Source organism: Herpailurus yagouaroundi, unplaced genomic scaffold (assembly GCF_014898765.1).
Source record: "Herpailurus yagouaroundi ecotype Mexico unplaced genomic scaffold, PumYag 166, whole genome shotgun sequence".
Taxonomy (NCBI): domain Eukaryota; kingdom Metazoa; phylum Chordata; class Mammalia; order Carnivora; family Felidae; genus Herpailurus; species Herpailurus yagouaroundi.
The window spans coordinates 1,473,200-1,491,613 of NW_024412407.1; the positions used below are offsets into that span (position 1 = coordinate 1,473,200).

General features: G+C 57.6%; 2 protein-coding genes and 2 long non-coding RNA genes across 4 annotated transcripts in view; 2 read left to right on the top strand and 2 right to left on the bottom strand.

Moving 5' to 3' along the window:
- HOXC6 (homeobox C6) overlaps window positions 1-4,160 on the bottom strand; it is a 25,976-nt gene extending 21,816 nt beyond the window's left edge. The window contains exon 1 of the mRNA XM_040487920.1: window positions 3,914-4,160. The gene's annotated coding sequence lies outside the window, so the exon portion shown is untranslated. The remainder of the gene's footprint in view (window positions 1-3,913) is intronic.
- On the top strand, window positions 265-3,912 carry LOC121038467 (uncharacterized). Its single transcript, XR_005794367.1, has 3 exons — window positions 265-450; window positions 2,466-2,737; window positions 3,188-3,912. It is a non-coding gene; the product is annotated as an uncharacterized LOC121038467 (long non-coding RNA).
- Window positions 4,161-5,809: 1,649 nt separating the features above from the next.
- On the bottom strand, window positions 5,810-9,272 carry HOXC9 (homeobox C9). Its single transcript, XM_040487917.1, has 2 exons — window positions 8,498-9,272; window positions 5,810-6,741 (listed from the first exon to the last, which is right to left on the bottom strand). The coding sequence occupies exons 1-2, from the start codon at window positions 9,033-9,035 to the stop codon at window positions 6,497-6,499; spliced, it is 783 nt and encodes a 260-aa protein (XP_040343851.1). The 5' UTR covers window positions 9,036-9,272; the 3' UTR covers window positions 5,810-6,496.
- LOC121038468 (uncharacterized) lies at window positions 9,272-10,213 on the top strand. The gene is made up of 2 exons (XR_005794369.1): window positions 9,272-9,539; window positions 9,971-10,213. It is a non-coding gene; the product is annotated as an uncharacterized LOC121038468 (long non-coding RNA).
- The last annotated feature ends 8,201 nt before the right edge of the window (window positions 10,214-18,414 follow it).

Genomic DNA, 18,414 nt, shown 5'->3' on the forward strand with positions numbered 1-18,414 from the left:
GCGGCGGCTCTCTTCACTGTCGGTAGGTAGAGCTCGCGCTCTCGCACTTAGCTCTTTCCTTTAACAGCCCAGGCGAATTCCTCAGACTCCCGGCGGTGGCGGCGCTTACACGCGATTCGCGTTCATCAATCCACGACATGAAGACAGGCGAGAGAGAGAGAGAGAGAGAGAGAGAGAGAGAGAGAGAGAGAGAGAAGGAGGGATGGTGGCGGGGGGTTGAGGGGTTCAGGGCTGGGGGGACCTGGAGGAAGGGGAGGAGAGGAAGGGGGAGGAGGGGGGTGTGGTGTCTGTGTGTGTGTGTTGGGGGGGGTGGTGAGCCAGCCCCAGCTAATGGCTGGGGCCAGCTTCTCCAAGGTGCGCGTTTGGATTTGAAGGTGCCTCTCCCCCCTTCCCGTTTCCTTCCTCTCAGAGATACCTGAGCCAGCAGGTCAACTCAGGTTACCTCAACAGGTATGAGACTCTCCCCCCACCCCGCCCCAGGGGGTCGATGCCGCCAAGAGAGAGCAGGTCCCCTAACCCAAACGATGGGCTCCCCAGGGGGTCCTTAAGCCTGGCACTCAGAAGGAGCTAGCACATGAGTACCTCGTAGCCCCCAATACTTCAGGCATCCGAACCCTGCATGTCTCCTGCCCCTCCTCAGGGTGGGAGGCCGCCCTGTCTTCCACCATCCCTAACATTCCCTGGCCTGTCCGCTGTGGGTAGAGGAGAGGGGCCGGAGGTGGGGCGCTCTCCATATACCCAGTCAGGGCGGCACTGCCCCTTCAGACACCAGCTCCTGCCTGAGGCTTGGCTGGGGGCTCTGAGAGCAAAGCAGTTTATGGGGACAGAGGAGAGGGCCGCTGGAGGGTCCCTGGCCCTCTGGCGGGGCCGATCCAGGATGTTTCTTCTCAGGAGACTATTTGTATCTGGGTTGGAAGGGACTGGAGCAGGCCTCGTACTTGTCTCCACATACTCTAACCCTATAGGAAATGCCAGCTCAGCCCGGAGGGGTCCCCTGGCTTCACTGCACCCCCTACTTCCCCAAGCGGGCTGCCCAGGCCGGAATGTGGATGGGAACTGTCAACAGACACTCTTTAAATATTTACCCACAGTTTCTCTAGGGGGTTCCTCCCCTATCTCCAAGACTAGGGAAATTCAAGGTAATTCTAACGGATAAAAGAACCCTAGTCCATCAGGACCCTTTTCTGGCCATAAGCGTGTACAGTTATGTGGGGCTTAACACAGACAGAGAAAAGGGAGAAAGGGGAGAAGACGGAGAGCTGTGGATACGTGTGCTGTGTGCATACGAATGAGGAAGAGGAACAAGAACGATTTTTCCGGTCTTCCCCTTCCAAGGCTGTGCGGGGATGTCACACACAGGGCAATACTGGGGCACACTCAGGATACACACATCCTGTATGTGCCACCTTCCACCCTGAGACACATCGAGTGCATGCTCCTTAAACTATCATGCATGCCTAGAAGCGCCCCTGTCACCTCGCAGACCCTGTGCACTCAGGCACACAGGAAAATAAGACCTGACAGACACACAGGCATCTTTAGCTTTTTGCATCATGAAAAAATTTGCCACCTATTTTCTTTCCACATCCTGGGTTTCCAGGTTGGATGAGGAAGGAGGCTGTTAGGAATCCAGGTCTCTGCCTTCCCCATCTGGAGCCCAGCTCTGGGGATGGATAAGGAATGGCAGTGCAGGAAAGGACGGTGTAGAATGACCCCTCCCCCAGTCCCTCTATTATCTAAATAATTGCTGGGAAGATGGCCACTCTCAGCCCAATTCCCAAAGGAGATTCCCTGGTGCCCCAGCAAAGGACACTTCCAGGATCCCTTGAATTTGGAGGAAGCCACCTCCACCTGAATTAGGGACTGCCCAAACTCTGCAACATCCGGGAACTCTGGCCCTGGAGCAGCAGGAGGGGAGGGTCAGAGGAGGGCTGTGCCAGGGTCCTCCCTAGGGTCCAGGACAGTGTGGGGCATGACAGAGGTCTCCTTCACTACCAGAGCCAGCTGCAGCCTTGGTCCCAGCCCTGCGGTCTCTGAGCCTACTCTGCTCAGAGTACCAAGCTGAAGGAGATGGGCTCTGGGTTCCCAGCATCTGAGTCATTGGGGACTGTCATAAATATTTTCCCTTCTCCGCCTGGAAAGAGGAGGCTCCGCAGGCCAGATCCGCTCTGGGGCCTGCGCCTTATCTTTTAGAGGGTGGGGGGATATCTCGACATTTTATGGTCCAGCGAAAACCCTGCCACAGAGCTATTCTTCCAGGCCTTTGTGTCTTGGAATGCAACTGTCCCGAGTGTGCCGCCACCACCGTCTGCTCTGAGAGCCCACCAGTCCTGAACCCCCTGGCTGGACTCGATTTCCCCTTTTGGGGGGGGTCCCTCGCCTTTTCTTTTTTCATTTGATTGTCTTTTTTTTTTCTTTTTTCTTTTTTTTCTTTTACACGTATCTGCTTGATTTCGCTCCCGGAGCTCGGATATAAAGGAACCGCAAGCAGCCATCCTCGCTGGGGCGTCTCTGCCCCTCGCCCCGAGGCCTGCTCCGCCCTCCTAGGTACCACGGATTTATGTTCGTTTGTCCGGGTCATTCTGCCTTTTTGTGTTAATTACGCGCTGCCTGCTTGGTGCTTATCTCCTTCGCAAAGCGATTATTTTCGACGCCCGCCCTCCTGAGCCTCTCGAGCCGGCTGCCAGAGCTAGGGCCCATCTCCCGCCGCCACTCGCGATTTATTTACACCTCGCAGGTGAGAGGATTGATTTGCTCAGAGCCATTGGGGCCGGGCTGGGCCGGGGCGCGGGGCCTTCTCCCGGTTGCTCCTCGGGGCCGGGCCTCAAATGTCAGTGCGGCCAGGCCGGCCAGGGGCACTGCCGCCGCCTCTAACATTGAGCAACAGCGCCACCTCGCGTCCACTTTCTCCAATGCAGTCGGGCCAGGAAAAAGCCAACAGAGCAGGCAGGTCCCAGCCTTGGCCCAAAGGTGGGAAGTGAGAGGAAGGAGTTTCCAAATGGGTGCGAGAAAGAAAGAGAGAGAGACAGAGAGAGAGAGAGAGGAGGATAGAGAGATATGGGGGGGGGTCCCCAGAAGGGAGTTTCATCGGGACCTCTGTCCTTTTGTTTTCCAAGTTCTCCAAATAAACCTTGTCAAAGGTTTCACACAATTTTCTCTTTTTGTCACCCTCCCTTCCCACATTAAGAGACACTGTGCAAAGGAACTGCCGCGATCTCCCCCCTATTCAGGCGCATTTCTGGGCTCAGAACACCTCCGCTCACGCAGAGATGCACGCTCCGAGGCTCCCGCGACCTCCTGCCCGCGGCGCACACCCTAAACTCCTCGCTCCTCTTACCCTGCCGTTGGTTCCGCACTGCCTATTCCGCCGCCGCCTGCAGGACTTTGGGGTGGAACTGTGACTTCTCCCGACTGTTTGCCCCCTGGTTTGTAGCCCATCCCTCTCTCTGTCTCTCACGCGCGCTCTTTCTCCACCTCTCCCTCCCAGCCAGTGAGGTCCCGTTCTCCGTGGGCCATAGACAAAACATTCCTATAATCCGATTTCAAAGGAAAGAGTGTCCACCTTATTTAAACCATAAAACAATTAAGCCCAGACGTCTAGCCAGCTCCGCGCTGCTGTTTTGTTCGGCCCCATTCAGAATCCAGCGCAGGGAGACAAACAGCGCCATAAAAGTGGCATTGCGGGGCTGCGGAAATGTACCTATCCGCTGCCTTCCCAAGTGGAACAACCTTTAGGGTTTTGTGATTCTGACAAAGGAGCAGAGGAGAGGTGGGAGGGGAAGATTAGGGCAGGAGGGCGTTTGCCAGCCCCTCTTTCCCCCAGCTTTCGTTTCTTTCCCTAGATGTGGGTTTGCGTTGTGTTGTGGTTTAAATTCACGAATTGTAATAAATAAAAACTGAATCGAATCCTGACCTGCAGGCTGGAGGCTGAGCTGGAACTGAACAGTGGGCTGGGCCGGGTGGGCCTGCTCTGGATCCCACGGTCTCGCCAGGGCCCTCGGAGCCCGGCGGCCCTCCTTCCTGCCCGGAGTAAGGCCGGCTCGGGCGGGCTGCAGGAAGCAGGCCGCGCTGACGGAGGAGGGGAGGCGACAGGGCCTTGGAGCAGGGGCGGGGTGGAAGCCCGGAAACGCCGCGGAGCTTGGGCTGGGAGAAAAGCCCCAGTCCCCGCAGTCAGGACCCAGGGACACGGATGCCCTGGCCTCCGCCCCGTGCGAAACTGACGCCAGGGTCTCAGAACAGCGCAGTGGCCAAAGGGGAGAGTGAGGATTTGCGAAAAGAGACAAAACTACGGGCAAAGCACCATTCAAAAGGACCAAGAGAAAAACTGCTTCTGGAATTGGGGAGGAGGTCTCTTAAGTGGGAAAAAGGAGAGGGTGCTTCAGCCACTGGGAAAACCAGCGTTTGCGACTTTTGATGGCTCCCCTCAAAATATCACCCAAACAAAATGTTTGTGCCTTCCCACCTTCCTCCAGCCCCCCAAACTGGCGTGCTGGACGGAAGGAGGGGGTAGGAGATTCAAATGATGGGGAAGGGGCTGGTCCCTACAAGTGCCTCACCAATCCTGTTAGGCGATGCTATGGAGGAAGCGACGGAAGGACTGGGATCCCCAATTATTTTCTTTTACGGTGGTATTCCCCAAGTATTCAGAACAACACCCTGCACCCTCACCAGAATGGGCAGCCTGAGATATTAAAGGGCTATATTTCAAGCAGTCTGAGTTTAATAGTTTCCAGATTGGGGGATTTCCGAGAAAGGGGGCGCCGGGCCGAAGCATACCCAGCAGCTTGTGTCTGCTTCTGATTAGCACATGAAAACTGCCGGTTCTGGGGAAGGCGCTCTGGGGTGCAGTGCAACTGACCAGCCCCTTCGGGCTGTTGCACACGTATGGCCGCCTACCCTTGCGCCTGCGGTCCCACCACCACCAGGGAACACCCCACTCCTGGCTAATCCCTGACCAACTTCCTTGGGCCTTGGCCACGTCATCTCCCAGAAATGCTGCAGCCACTCAGCATAAGCCCATTACCCCCAAACCAACATTCAAACTAAACACCAGAGAGCGATTGAGAAGAAAAGAGAACTAGGAGAGGGAGAGAGAGAGAAGCTGAGAATGCACTGACAAGTTGAAAGTGGATCTAAATCTGATTGTATTGGTTTTGCCATCTTTCTCCTTCCTCCCTCCCTTCCTTTCTTCCTTTTTTTTCCTCCCTACTTCCTCCCTCCCTCCCTCTCTCCTTCCCTCTTCTGTTTCTCTCTCTCTCTCTCTCCCTTTTTTCACTCGCAACGCAACGTATTCCCCAGTGCCTCTTCTGCTCCCTGAGGCCTGCTCAGCCTTCTTCCTCACCGCTCACCGCACACCCTCCCTCCCTCCCAGCCATCCCTCGAAGCACCAATGCAGACAGGCAAGAATCCAGCCCGGGCCCTCACCCAGCACCCAACTTTCATCTTCACCTATCTCTTCCCTCCGATCTCGTGTACTCATAAATTATTACAATTAATTACAGCCAGGGAAAACCATTCATGCCATGCCCCCACCCCCCACCCCTGGACTCCGACGACGAGCTACCAGGAAACTCACAAGGCAGCCAGCCGGGGCAGGCACGAGCTGGGCCCGGGCCTCAGCAGCCCCCACTCCACCCCTGGAGTCTTCACGCCCACCCCACCCTGCCTGGAGAGCAATGGCAGGCACTTGCCCTTCCGAGGTAGAGGGAGCCCCTTCCCTGGCTCCGGCTTCCCCCAAAGGATCTGAGCACTTGCCTCCTCCACGACAGCAGCCTGGGAGCCACAGGGAGGAGAAATAACGAGAACTGGATGCGGTTGGGTTTCTGGTTTTTTAAGTGACTTCGATATATTAACACAGAGCTGTTCTACCATAACAAACAGAAGCACGTTACAGGACGGACGCTGGGGATCAGAAGAAACACTGCTATGTACACACCGGAGGCGCCGGCCTGCGCCGCCGGACCCAGCCTGCGGCACGGTCCGGGCCCTCGCCCCTCAGCTCCTGGGCTGGGAATTGTTATTGTGTATGTGTGTGTGTCTTTTTTTTTTTTTTTTTTGTACAAAATCTGCACGCAGAGCACCCCAGGCCTGGGAAGGGATGGCCCGGACCACATATGATACAGAAAAAAAAAAAAATAGAAATATAGCGATTCAAGTACTGGCTTCTCTGAAGAAAGGAGGGGAAAAAATCACATTTGTGTGTGTCATTTATTTCAGTTGCGCTGGGAGAAGAGAACGCGGTTTCTCTCCCCGCCTCCTCCTCCTCGCTGGGTAGAACTAACTCTAAAACACCAATTTCTCAACACTGAACCCTCCCAAATCGCAAGAGTTTTCCTTTTCCCCTTCCTTTTTTTTTGTCTCTTTTTAAGCTGATGGGCTTTTCTCTATCTTGCTCTTTCCTTTTCTTTTCGTGCTCTCTCCCGCCTGGGTTGGGGTATTTTTGTGGGGTTTTTTGTTTTTCCCTTGGCTGTGCCGAGGCAGCAGGCTGGGGCAGGGTTTAGGATTGCTCCTTGTCGGTTTTCTCTTTATTCATCTTTTTCATCTTCATCCTCCGGTTCTGAAACCAGATTTTGACCTGCCGCTCGGTGAGGTTGAGAACCCGGGCCACCTCGTACCGACGGTCCCTGGTTAAATACATATTGAAGAGAAACTCCTTCTCCAGTTCCAGCGTCTGGTACTTGGTGTAGGGGCAGCGCTTCTTCCTCGTGGAGCGGGCGTGGATCCAGTTGGCCACGGGGTTGCCTGGAGGGCCAAACACAGGCAGGGGTCAGCGGAGCCCCTTTCTAGCCCAGGACCCCTGCCACCCTACCCCTAGGCTTAGCCAGGCTCCCCAAACGCAATGATTGAACCTGAATTTGGACACGTTTGGTTTTTGGAATTTCCTCCCTGACTCCTTTTGCGTTCTGCCCTCTCCCCATCTTCCCCCTCTTCGGTTTCTAGCACCTAAAACTATAGGAAATCAAAGCTATCAAAGCCCCTACAGTCTGGTCCTCAGCTTCAAGAGTAGTAATTCGAGAATATGCTCATAAAAAGTCCAAATTCCCAACTGTTTCATAGGCCCATAAACGCTTCTCTCTCTTGTTTTTTATTTTTATAGCGAGGTCTCTCTCCTCCCCACTTCCCTCCTCCTCTGCCCCCTCCCACCCTCCCAGCCCACGACCAAGTCCTGAAATTTCAGCAGTTCTGTTTCCTGACCCTGAGAGTCCCTAAGCCCCTCACCACCCTCTTCAGCGCCCGTCTCTGCTCTCGGAGTTCAACCCTGCTGAGGCGAATTCTCAGAGTGATGCTGGAATGGGGAGAGCCTTTCTCCTCTCCCCAGAGAGCTGCTGGCCTTGGGACAGGCTCCCCTATATCTTAGCTTCCCTGTTTGGCTTCCAGTGCCCCCCTCCTGCCAGCCCCAGGACAGGCTCTGCAGGAGCCAAGCCTCCAATTTCAGGTTTATGGGAGTAGCTGAGGGCAAGGAGGGAAGCCTTCAGAGGGGTATAATTAGGCCCTGGCCCCTTATGGGGCTGGAGGAAAGGATTTCCTGCAGCCCCCTCCTGGGACTCCCCCAGACACTTCCTCACACCCAGGGGCTGCACCCCCTCCCCGGCGGTTTCTCCTTCTTTCCCCTTTTTCTGGCCCCGCCGCCCCCCCCCCCCCCCCCCCCCCCGCCCCCACACACCTACCCCTGCCCTTCTCTGCAATACTCAGAAGGCTCCAGTCTCCTTGATGGGGAGTGTGTGTGTGTGTGAGTGTGTGTGTGTGTATAATTCTCTAATCTGGGGAGATGCTCCCCCCCCCCCATTCCTCATCCCTGAGCCCGGTTTTCAACCCTCTTTCCTGCAGACCCTCAGAAGAGGGCTCTCAAGTTTAAGGAGACTGGGACCCCACTTCTCTTCCCCAACTCTGTAAGTCCTGATTTCTCCAAGTTCCCAGGCTGTGAAATCCCCCAGACCCCTCACCTAGTGCTCCTGGGTATATAAGAAGTCCATGCACCTTCTCTTTAAGGAATTCCTCCTGGGGTGAGACTCCCCATGCTGGCTGGGAGGTAGGGGTGATTTTTCTCCCTGGGGTATTTCCTCTCTGTCCCCAGTGTCCTCCTCATCTCCCCCCCCCCCCACTCCAGTCCCACCTCAAACCATAAAATGAACCTCAACCCTACCCCATCCCCTGGCCCTGTCTGCATTTCTTCGAAAGTAGCAACTGAGCCAAAAAGCCTGGGCTGGGGGTGTGTGTCTGTGTGTGTGTGGGGGGGGGGTCTCTCATCAAAGCCAGCTCCAGGGAGAGGAGCCCCCCTCAGCCCTCTCCCAACCTGGCTCCCTGGGCTCCCTTCTCAGACCTTCCTGCCCCTGAAAGCTCCCCAAGGTAATTCGCTTTTATTGAGTCCTCGCCCCCTCGCCCTCGCCCCTCTCCCGCGCTCCCTGCGCCGCTCCGAGGGGCTGTAATCCGGCTCCCCCCCGCCCGGCCTCCCCTCCCCTCCCGCGCTGGTTGTAAAGGAAAATTGCTCCCAACTTACTGGGGTCCAGGTCGGCCTTCTCCTCTTTGTGCTTGCTGCCGGCGAGTGCGTCCGCCTCGGGCGAGGGCAGTGTCTGCGGGGCGCGGTCGCGCAGCTCCCCGGGCGAGCCGTACATGTAGTCCGGGTAGCTGCGGCCGTCGCCCGGGCCGCAGTCGGCGCGGCGTCCGGGGTAGGCGTCCGGCTTGAGGGCGTAGTGACGGCCCCCGGCCGGGAAGCTGGGGAAGGAGACGGCGCCGGACAGCGGCTCGAGCCAAGTCCGCATGTAGCGCGTGTCGGCGCCGAGGTGGGGCTGGGGGCCGTACGGGTGGTATACCACGGACGACTGCGAGGGCACGGGCGCCCACGACGTGCTGAACACTGCCGGCTTGGGCGCGAAGCTACAGGACGGAAAATCGCTACAGTCCGGCACCAAACCGCTGGGTCTGGCGGCGGCGGGGTGAGCCCCCGTGGCCGGAAACCTGGACGCTAGGAGGTCTTCATTGTCGTGAGAGATGAGCGAGTCCACGTAATAGTTACTGATGGGCCCCGTCGCCGACATCGTAACAGGGTTTTACATACATAAGATTATTGTATGAACTGTATATGTACTTTTTATCTGCTCACAGAACAATCAAGGCAGGTAATTATTTTTCCAGCCTTTTCCCCGCAGCTCATTGGTTCCCCGGCCCCCACGTGATCGTATTTACCCAAAAATACGGCGCGGATCAATGCGCAGGGGCTTTTTTTTTTCCTTGCTTTTTTTTTTTTTTTTTTTTTTCCCTTCTCCCACCCCCTTCTCTCTGCTGATCCCCGCGACCTGCGTTTTCCTGGGGGTCCGGAACTCTGGACCCAAAGCGTCGGCCACCCCCTCAGGACAACTGGTATCTCATCAGAGCACTCTCTTGCCCATGTCCACCCATAAGCAGATGGCCTCCCGCACCCGCCCCCCACCCTGGAGGATTTCTTAATGGGGTGAAAATGCCAGTCCCCGAAGCCAGGGCTCCCGGACCCCCAGGGCCGAGCTGGGCGCGGGAGCCCCGCAGGGGCGGAGAGGCCGGCTGAGGTAGGTGGAGGAACTATTTCTTGACGTAATCCGTCTCTGTCGCCCCGACGCTCCCGCAGTCTCTGCGCGAGCCGAGATCAGCGATTGTCAGTTCGGAACGTGGCTTTTAAAAATGCGTTTTTAAATAGTGTGTATGTATGTATTTCTTTCAGGAGCAGCAGCAGCGAGGGAGGGAGGGTGGGAGGGGACTGGGGAGGCTGGGGTGGAGGGAGGGAAGGAGGGAAAGGGGAGCGTCCTTCTGCCACTGGCCAACTCAGCCCCCCAAATCTGGGGTAGGGCAGCTTGGGGAAGGTGGTCCGCCTGTGGGAGGGGTAGGACCTCGGGACCTCATACACCTTTATCCTCAGAAGTCCTCTCTTTGCTTTGGCACAGATATGCAAGCTCCTTTATTTTAAATTTATTGTCTCTATCTATTTATCTTTCTTTGCCAGCTTGAAGAAGTGGAGGAGAGATCAGCACAAGTTAAGTGGGGCGTCCCCATCCCGTCTTCCTGCTCACCCTCCTTTGCCCCCAACTCCATCTCTGCGACACCCTGCCCCCCCCAAAAGAAGTCACTCCAGGGCTCTGTCTGCAGAGAGCCAGGGTGAGTGCGGGCAAGGCGAGAGAGAGAGCGACCTCGGTCGTGGGCAAGTAGCTTGTTTTTACGTCCTTCAATAAAATTTTTATGAGGATCATTTGATTGTTCATAAATGTGTCTTTCATTAAATAAAATTGTAGGCTGTTTTTGGAACGGGAAAAAAGCAACGGAGGGATGGGAGAGAGCAGTTTCTTTGGGGTCGGACGCAGGGATTCCGGAGGGGGCAGTGTGATTGTAGGGAAGATCAGACAACTTGGATTCCTCCCCCCAATAAGTTGGTTGCTACCTTCCTCCTTGAATTTGGGGTCTGTTGCCCAGCCCTCTGCTTTCCATCAGACTGCCCCATGGTGGTTTAGTAAAGGTGGGCTTTAAGCTGGCAGGGAATTCTCAGTGTGGGTGCAAGAGAGGGGGCAGGGAGGTTGGCTGGGGGTAGGGAGAAGGGCAGGTGATGTCCCCAGGGACACAATGCACCCTAGGTGTGGCAGAGGGAGTTTGAAGGAGGGGTGCAGTTTCAGGGTCAGAAAAGAAGGGTCCCAGTTTGTGCTATGGGAGATAGGCAGGAGCTGAGGCTCAGACGCAGGTTCTGAGGCAGCAGAAGGACAAGGATTCCCAGACATGAGACGCCTGCCCTTCTTTCCCACTCCTGTCCCCAGGAGGGGACCAAACGCCAGGGGTGGGGGTGGAGGATGGTTTTCTCCTGCATCTCTGTCGACCTGTCTCCTCTAGGGTGGAGAAGGGCTAGAGGGAGGTGTCCCAGAGAGTGTAGCATGCATGTTGGGGGGGGGGAGGAAAGTTGAGGGGGGAAGGGGAGATCTACAGCCTGCAGCACTGACCCCAGCTTTCCAGGCCCCCTCCCCAGTCCCTGCTCCTCCCCCTCTCCGGTTCTTTCCTTTTCGGTCTAGCGGGGCTGAGATTTCGACTCACGGGGGGTGTGTGAGAAGTGCCTGGCTGGGGATAGACAACCCGGGGCCTCAGCCTCTTCGCCCTCAGCTCTGATTGTCTTCCCCTCCCCCGGACTGGACTGGTGTGGGAAATCCAAATTACAGCAAGAAACAGAATATCTCTTTGGCCTTGATGGAGTCGGGTTAGCTGTCAATCAAAATTTCTCCCTCACTAGTTCAAGGAAAAGACAGGAGGTTCCCTCCTGTCCCCCTGCCGAGGAGGCTTTCTCCAAATCCCCAGCACCGTCAGCACCTCCCCCAGCCCTGGCGGCTGGGGACCCTGCCTGGCTCTTGGGCGGCTGCTGGCAGCAATGAGCAGAGACGCGTAGCCTTCAGCGGGCCCGGGGGGCCAGACAGAGACCTAGAGGACATCAGGGGACAGAGCCTGAGAGAGACTGAGCCTGAGACATAACAACTGAAACGCGGCGCCAGGCCCATGGAGAGGAAGGAAGGAGGGAAAGAGAAGAAAACGGAGGGCTGGGATAAAAAGAAAAGGAGAGGGGAGAATTAAAGGAAAGGGGGGGGCAGATGAAAAGAGATGGGCGAGCAGGGAGAGGAAGGCATGCGGGGAGTGTGAGGGAGGAAGGGCGGCGATAGGCAGGCAGGACGGGGCAGGGCGCGAGCTGGGAGCAGCCGTGGCATTGTGCAGTCCGCTTGCTTGCCGGGCCTTTGCCGCGGGACCCGGCTCAGGGCGCGGCGGCCACTTCTGTCCGGACACAAAGGAGAAAGAGGCCTCCTCTCTGGCCCCTCCCGGGCGACCTGCTGGGGTGGGTACACTAGGCCTCCGGGGGGATGTGGAACCCCGTCTCAGCCCAGGCAGCCACCCAGGCGGCTGGGGGCTGAGCCACGCTCTAGCCAAGGAGCTAAGAAGACATGATGAAGGAGAAGGTCTCAAGCCCTGCTCCTCCTTTTTCGTCTTCGCCAGGCGACAGGGCCCATCTGCCCCAACCTCAGGTCTCCTAGAAGAAAGGCGCCCCGAAAGACCGTCTTCCATGGGCCTCTACTATTTGGGAGAGCCCTTCAGACAGAGTGGCTGTAAGCAGATGCCCCTTTCTCTCCTACCCCCTTTGGCCACTGCCTTCTTTTCAACTCTTGAGCTGCCTGCCCACCCGGCTTGCCCACCCAGCAGAGGCGACAGCAGCGGGGCAGCCGGGATCCCAAGGCCCAGGCTCCCTGCTGCCGTCAAATTCCCCGTGAAACTGAGGGGAGATTGTCGCCTTCGTTTGAGAGCGTGAACTCAGACCCTCCCCACTCAGGCACAGACACAGCTGTGGATCAGGAAGCAGGCCTCGCCCACAGCCCCCTCCCCACCAATGCCCCGCTTTGCCTAGGCCTTGCAGAGAGCAGCAGCCATGAGGAGGGGGCTGAAAGAGACTGGGAGTCCCTGAGTTCCCCAGGCCGAGGCCCCTCGGGCTCCACAGCTGCATGTGGGCTGTACCCCCTAGTCTCTGCATTTGGAGGTGGGATGGCAGGCAGGTCAGGGCCCTGAAGCAGAACTTCAGGCTCCCCCCACACACCCCCAAAGCCAGGCCTATAGATGTGGGGGCACAAAGGATGTGGGGGCACCAGTAAGGAATCGCTCGTCTTTCCAGGATCACCTACTCCTTCTGAATCTCCTGCCAGATTCCCGGACTCCCTCTTACCCCCACCACTCCCTTCAATTTTCCTCAGCACCGATGGGGCAAACCCGAGGGACTGGAGGACACTGGGAGTCCCTGTTGGGGAGGGGGGGAAACCCCAGCTTTAGCTGGCACTTCTGCATCCGCTCTGGTGCTTAGAGCTTGCCTCCGACCCCAAAAGATTACACTAGGCACAGGAGAGCCCCCTGAGGGGGAGGGGCACCTTTACTCCATCACCTCAGACCTGCACAGCTGCGACCACAACCAAGCTAGCACCACCGTGGGAAGGACAGACAGACAGACAGACAGACGGACAGGTTAGCGTCATCCCCTCCCCTTGCTCTGCGCCTCCCTCTCAGTGATTTAAATTCCCTCCGGTTCAATCCACACCGTCAAGTTCGGATTAAATTTAAAACAGGCTTTTCTCCCGGTCCGCAGCCGCCGCAGGCAGGGAGCCCGCTCCCCGGCTCGTCAGCACCCGCCCGCGCGGAGGAGGCCGTGCTCCATTTGCTTTCATTTTCCTTCTCCCCCTGAAATGGGCTCGTTTCACCTCTCCGCTGCCCTCTCCCCCTCCCCGCCCCCTCCCCGGTTCCCCTCTTCTTTCCCCCCTTCTCGTTCCTGGTCCCTCTTTGTTGGGAAAAAACACACCCACACACAACTCCTCCTGGCTAAGGCCTGCGCTGGAAGCAGAAACTGAATTCTCCTGGCCCGCCGCGAGGAGACCGCGTCCTGCCCCCACCCCAGGTGGGTATCTGGGATCCCTACAAGCCAGGAGTCAGGCCCCTAAGCCCAGCAGGAGTGAAACCCCTAGGGCCTGTGAACGTGGCCCTCTCAACGCCACGGCCTGCATTCCCGCCGGCCCCCCGCCCGCCCTGCCGCCCCGCAGCAAACGGGGCTGTTTCCGGCTCCCCCAACCCGGTCTGGTTTCCCAGCCTGGGGAGTGGCTGAAGGAGGAGCGGCCCCAGAACCAGGGGTGCTCTCTGCCCGAAGCCCCCATGGCTCTGGGCGCCTTGTTACCTGATCTTTGTGTGATGTGTGTGTCGCAAGGAAATTTGCAGTGACTTTGGAGCCCAGACTGGGGAAGCGGAGGTGGCGAAAGGAGAGACAATACGGGCCCGAAGTACAATTAAGGGGCCAGAGCCGCTAGTCTCTCCCCCGCCCTCCCTGCCAGACTAGGAGCTGTCTGGCCTCAAACCTCAGGGCAACCCGCGAACCTGGAGCCGGAAACTCAGCCCGTGCCGGAGGGAACCAGAGGATCCGGCATCCAGAACGTTGGAGGAGAGCTCCCTTCCAACTTGGGGGCGCAGCAACCAGCCCTGCTGTGTTGCGGCGAATCCAATGAATGAAAGTGCACATTCCGACGAAAATTCCCGGTTTTTTCAGCTTTTGGAAGGAGAGCCTAGGGTCTGGGACGTCTCGGACAGACAGACAGACAGACAGGCAAACCGCATCTCCGGAGGCAGACAGACTCACAACATGAGTGTGAGCCTAAAATCAAATGCAGGTTCAACACTCCCGAGGCCTCTCTGCCAGGCCAGGCAGGCGCCGATCTCCCTACCTTCTCTCCCCTCCAGGGCGTTGGGCAGAGACCCGGAAGACTCCGTCCCTCTGGCTTGGTCCAATCCCGCCTCGGGAAGCGCCTTCGTTACCTGCTCCTCGGCTCCCCACGGCCACAGATGCAGGGCAGCCGCCTCCCGCCGGGGGAGGGAAGCCCCGGCCACCGCAGCCGCCGCCGCCGCCGCCGCTGCCCGCCCTCCTTCCCTCCCTCCCTCTTTCTCGCCCTCCCTCCCTCTCTCCCTCCCTCGCGCGCGGCCGCTCGCGGGGCCCTCCCGCGGGCAACCTGTTCTGGACCAAATCCAGGTATCTCCGAAAGAGACAGAGACAGAGAGAGAGAGAGAGAGAGAGAGAGAGAGAGAAGGACCTCTTACGTGGAAAAGAAAGAAAGAAAGACCCTTAACCGCGTTTATTTTCCAAGCTCTGACCACTGGCCGGCCTCTGTTCAGACGCCCTGGACACGGCCCTGTAGCAGCAGAGGTGTGCGGGGCCTGCTGCCTCGCCCACGCTGACCGCCGCGCCCCTCGCACAGCGCGCTCCACACTCTGGGCCGCCGCCCCCCGGCAGCCCAAACACCAAACAGACCTCAAGGTCCTTCCTACAGACTCAACATCCGGTCGCCCGCCTCGAGGCTGGCCTCCGCCCGCCCCGGAGCCCGCTCTGCTCCGTCTGCGGCCAAAGTCCACACACAATCCACCTTGCCCGTGCTCTCGCGCCGGGCCCGGACGCCCCTCCTGGCCGAGGCGCCCGCCGGGCCACACTCGGCCCACGGTCCTGCCCGGGACTGCAAACCTCGTCCCCTGCACGGGACCCACACAAAGCCCAGTGCCCTGACGCTCCCACCCGCAGCCCCCAGTCCCCAGCCGCTGCTGCCCTTCACCTGTTCCCGAGAAAGGCTGCGTCTCCGAGCCGGGGCAAAGCCGTGGGCCTGGGCGGAGGGTGGCGGGGGAACCGGGGAGCCGAGGTCCCAGGGAGGCTACAGAAGATCCGCCGGGCTAAACCGGAGCCCCCGTAGCCCGCGAGATTATCTCAGAGACCAAAGCTCTCCTTGGCGAGCTCTTGCCTTTTCCTCCGTCTCCCGCAAGTCTTAAACACTCACACGCCGAGAGTTCAGCTCTATAAATCCTGCTCCTCTTTCCCATATCATAATTAAAAAAAACCAGTAGGGGAGGTTTTAACTTTTATTGCGATTTCTGGAGTTGGGCTGCGGAGCATATATTAAGTTTACGCTTATGCGCTCTCGGCGGGGAGGGTCCTTTAAGAAATAAAAATCCATCTTAATATCCGCAGACGAGAGAGATAATTTTTTCCCTCCTCTTCACGCTGTTTCTTCTGAAGACTCCCTTCCAGCGAAGCGAATAAATAATCACCCTCGCCTTAGCCATAATCTACAGTCCCAGGGCCCCGGGGTGGACTCTGGCCACCAGCCTGGCCCTCACCTTGGCGGGATGAGAACTCACCCCATTTCCCAGGATTTGGGGAGGGGGACACCCCAGACTCGAGGCTCTGTGGCCACCCCCCATCAAGCCCACCAGCTCTGAAATGGAAATGGGGGCAGAGAGAGACTCAAAGAGCAAAAGTCGTTCATTGGTGAATTTCGGCCCATGAGGGACACTCTCCCCAAGCCAGGCACTCCTGAGCACCCCGCCCCTGCCTGGGACTCCCTTCACTCCAACTGGCCCTGTGATTCTGACAGCTTGAAAACTCAGAGACTGCTAAGGGCTCCCAAACCAGGGGAGCCCCTGCCTGCCTCGCACCAGCTGGCCTTCCTCTCTGAAAACCTCCCTATTTCCCCGGGAGCCATAGAGAGATTTGAGCGTTTTCCTTCAAGGGAAGAGATTCTTTTCCCCCACAAAGGGCTGGGGGACAGACGGAAAGACAGACTAACAAATTCAGCTAGGGAGAAGAAAGGCTCTATTCCATTTTCTCCTCTAGCCTCCCTGGGGTCAAAGGAAATCTCTTTGTATAAGAAAGAAAAATACGTGAAGTATTCACGTAAAAAATAGACGTGGGATTTGAGAGAGCCTGGAGGAGCCAGAGATACAGAAACAGAGACTCACACTCATACAGGGTTAGAAATATCCCCCCAGCAGACCACTGTGAGAATATAGAACTCCAGGTATATATTTTGTTACAGGGACACAATTGTGTTCCCGTCTCCAAGTTGAGAATGTGTTAATAACCATACTATTTCCAAAGTAAGAGAACCAACAGCCTGTCCTCCTCCTTTTGGCTTTCTCTTTCCCAATCTCTCTGAGAGCAGGGGTGTATCTCCCCATTCTCCCTGACACCCCCCCCCCATTTTTTCTCTGCAGGCAGAGAAGCCTTTTTGGGGAGCCTTCTCTCTAGCCACCAGGGCCAGGATTGAGGAACCAGATGGAGAAAGGAGGGGAAGAAGCTTTGCAAAGTTTCACATTGCTCAGATTCTCCTTTACTCCATTATCCTCCCCTCCTCCCCCTGGCATCAGCCAACAACCTTCCCAACAATATGGTAATGGTGGGCGCTGGCAGCCTCCGTTCACCCAGACATTTCCACACAGCGCAAAGACAAGCAGCTGCCTGACAGCCACAGACACAACAGACCCAGGCCTGTGGGCCACAGACAGCGAGACAGAGACTAGAGCCAGGTTCCTGTCCTGATGTTTCCCAGTAGGGCGTGTGTGTGTGTGTGTGTGTGGGGGGGTTTCTACTTGGACTTGATGGCTTCCCTCTAACCTACTAATACCCTAAATATGCCCTTTCTCATTGGGGATGGAACTATAGAAGGGGAAGGGGAGGTGGCTGAGCTGGCGCTCAGAGTTCCCCAACTCTTGGGACCCCCCCCACCCCAGTCACCCCACTTTTCTAAGGGGAAGCTCCAGCCCCAGCCAACTGGAGGCAGATTTTTGTCTTTGGAGGTGGCAGGTGAGAGAAACTGGCCCTTCCAGAGACTCCCTTCTCTTTCTGTGCTCTCCTCTCTTCTACTGATCCTGCCCCACCCAGCTACCCAACTGAGCTGGCCCACCAGGCCACCTCTTACTCAAATTCCTGAATTTCCTTGGAATTGGCTAGACTTTCTTTGTCTGTCTCCATCAGCTGGGCCCAGGAAACAATAGCTGCAGGAAAAAACTCCTCTCCCTCACTCACAGGGATTGGGACAGGCTGAGGAGTGGACAGTATAAAACAGGGCTCTCCAGACTTGTCCTGCGGCCCCACTCACAGCTTGCCCTCATCAGTCTGTGCCCATTTGCCCTATCTGGGAGGGGGCTGTGGGGCAGTCCCACTGGGGAGGGAAGGAGCCGGGTAGGTGGGTTGGGGCCCTCGACGAAAACCGACTGATGTAACTCAGGCAGTTTCTTGTTGCCGAGTTCAAAACTCAATCCCAACAACATGAAACTACCTAAGCCACAGATCAGCTGAGCGAGCAGGGCGGGAGATTCGGCTTTGCATCTATCGGGAGGAGAAGGGAAGGGGGTTGGGGAAGGAAGAAATTCAGCCCCGTCCCCCTTTCCGCCCCCACAACCTCCCTAAGGACTAGAGAGTAGACTTTGGGTGGCTGGGTGGGTAGGGGGTCTGACTGCCCTCATCAGCCTCTGGTCTAAGCAAATTGCTCAGGGAAACTCTGGTGAAATGGGACCTCCAGCCGCCAAACCCCCCGCCCCGCCCCCAGCACCGCAGTGGAGCTATTCCCCTGCCTCTGGCTCTGGCCCTGGGGGAGGCTGGAGGGTCCTTCCACTCTTGAGCTGGGTCCCCTGTCTTGTCCATCTGGCTCTCCTGTGCTCTCCTCCTGGAATCCCTCCGATCCTCTCCCTCTCTCAGCTCTGCTTTGCTTCCCTGCATCTATGGGTGGCCGAACCAAGGCGCCTGTGCTCCAGAGCCTCTTCCAATCAGGCCACTTGCCTGGCAAAGCCCCACGGCCAGGGAGCGTGGGGACCGAGAGCCTGAATAAGGCTCACATCCAAACCAGCAGAAAGCAGGAAACCCAAGCTTCAAGCTCCAGCCCTTTCTAGCCCACTCTCCCCCTGCTTCCCCCAGCAGACGACCAGACTGAGCAACATCTAGACCCATGTGTCGACCTCAAGGCGACCCTAAGTGCCCGTGTAGCGAAAGAAGCCAAAAACCACCAATACACCCCTTTAACAGCCGAACCCCAAGGCAGCGGGGTCGGGGAGGGGAGGAGAGGGAGCTCCCGGCCACTGCCCTCC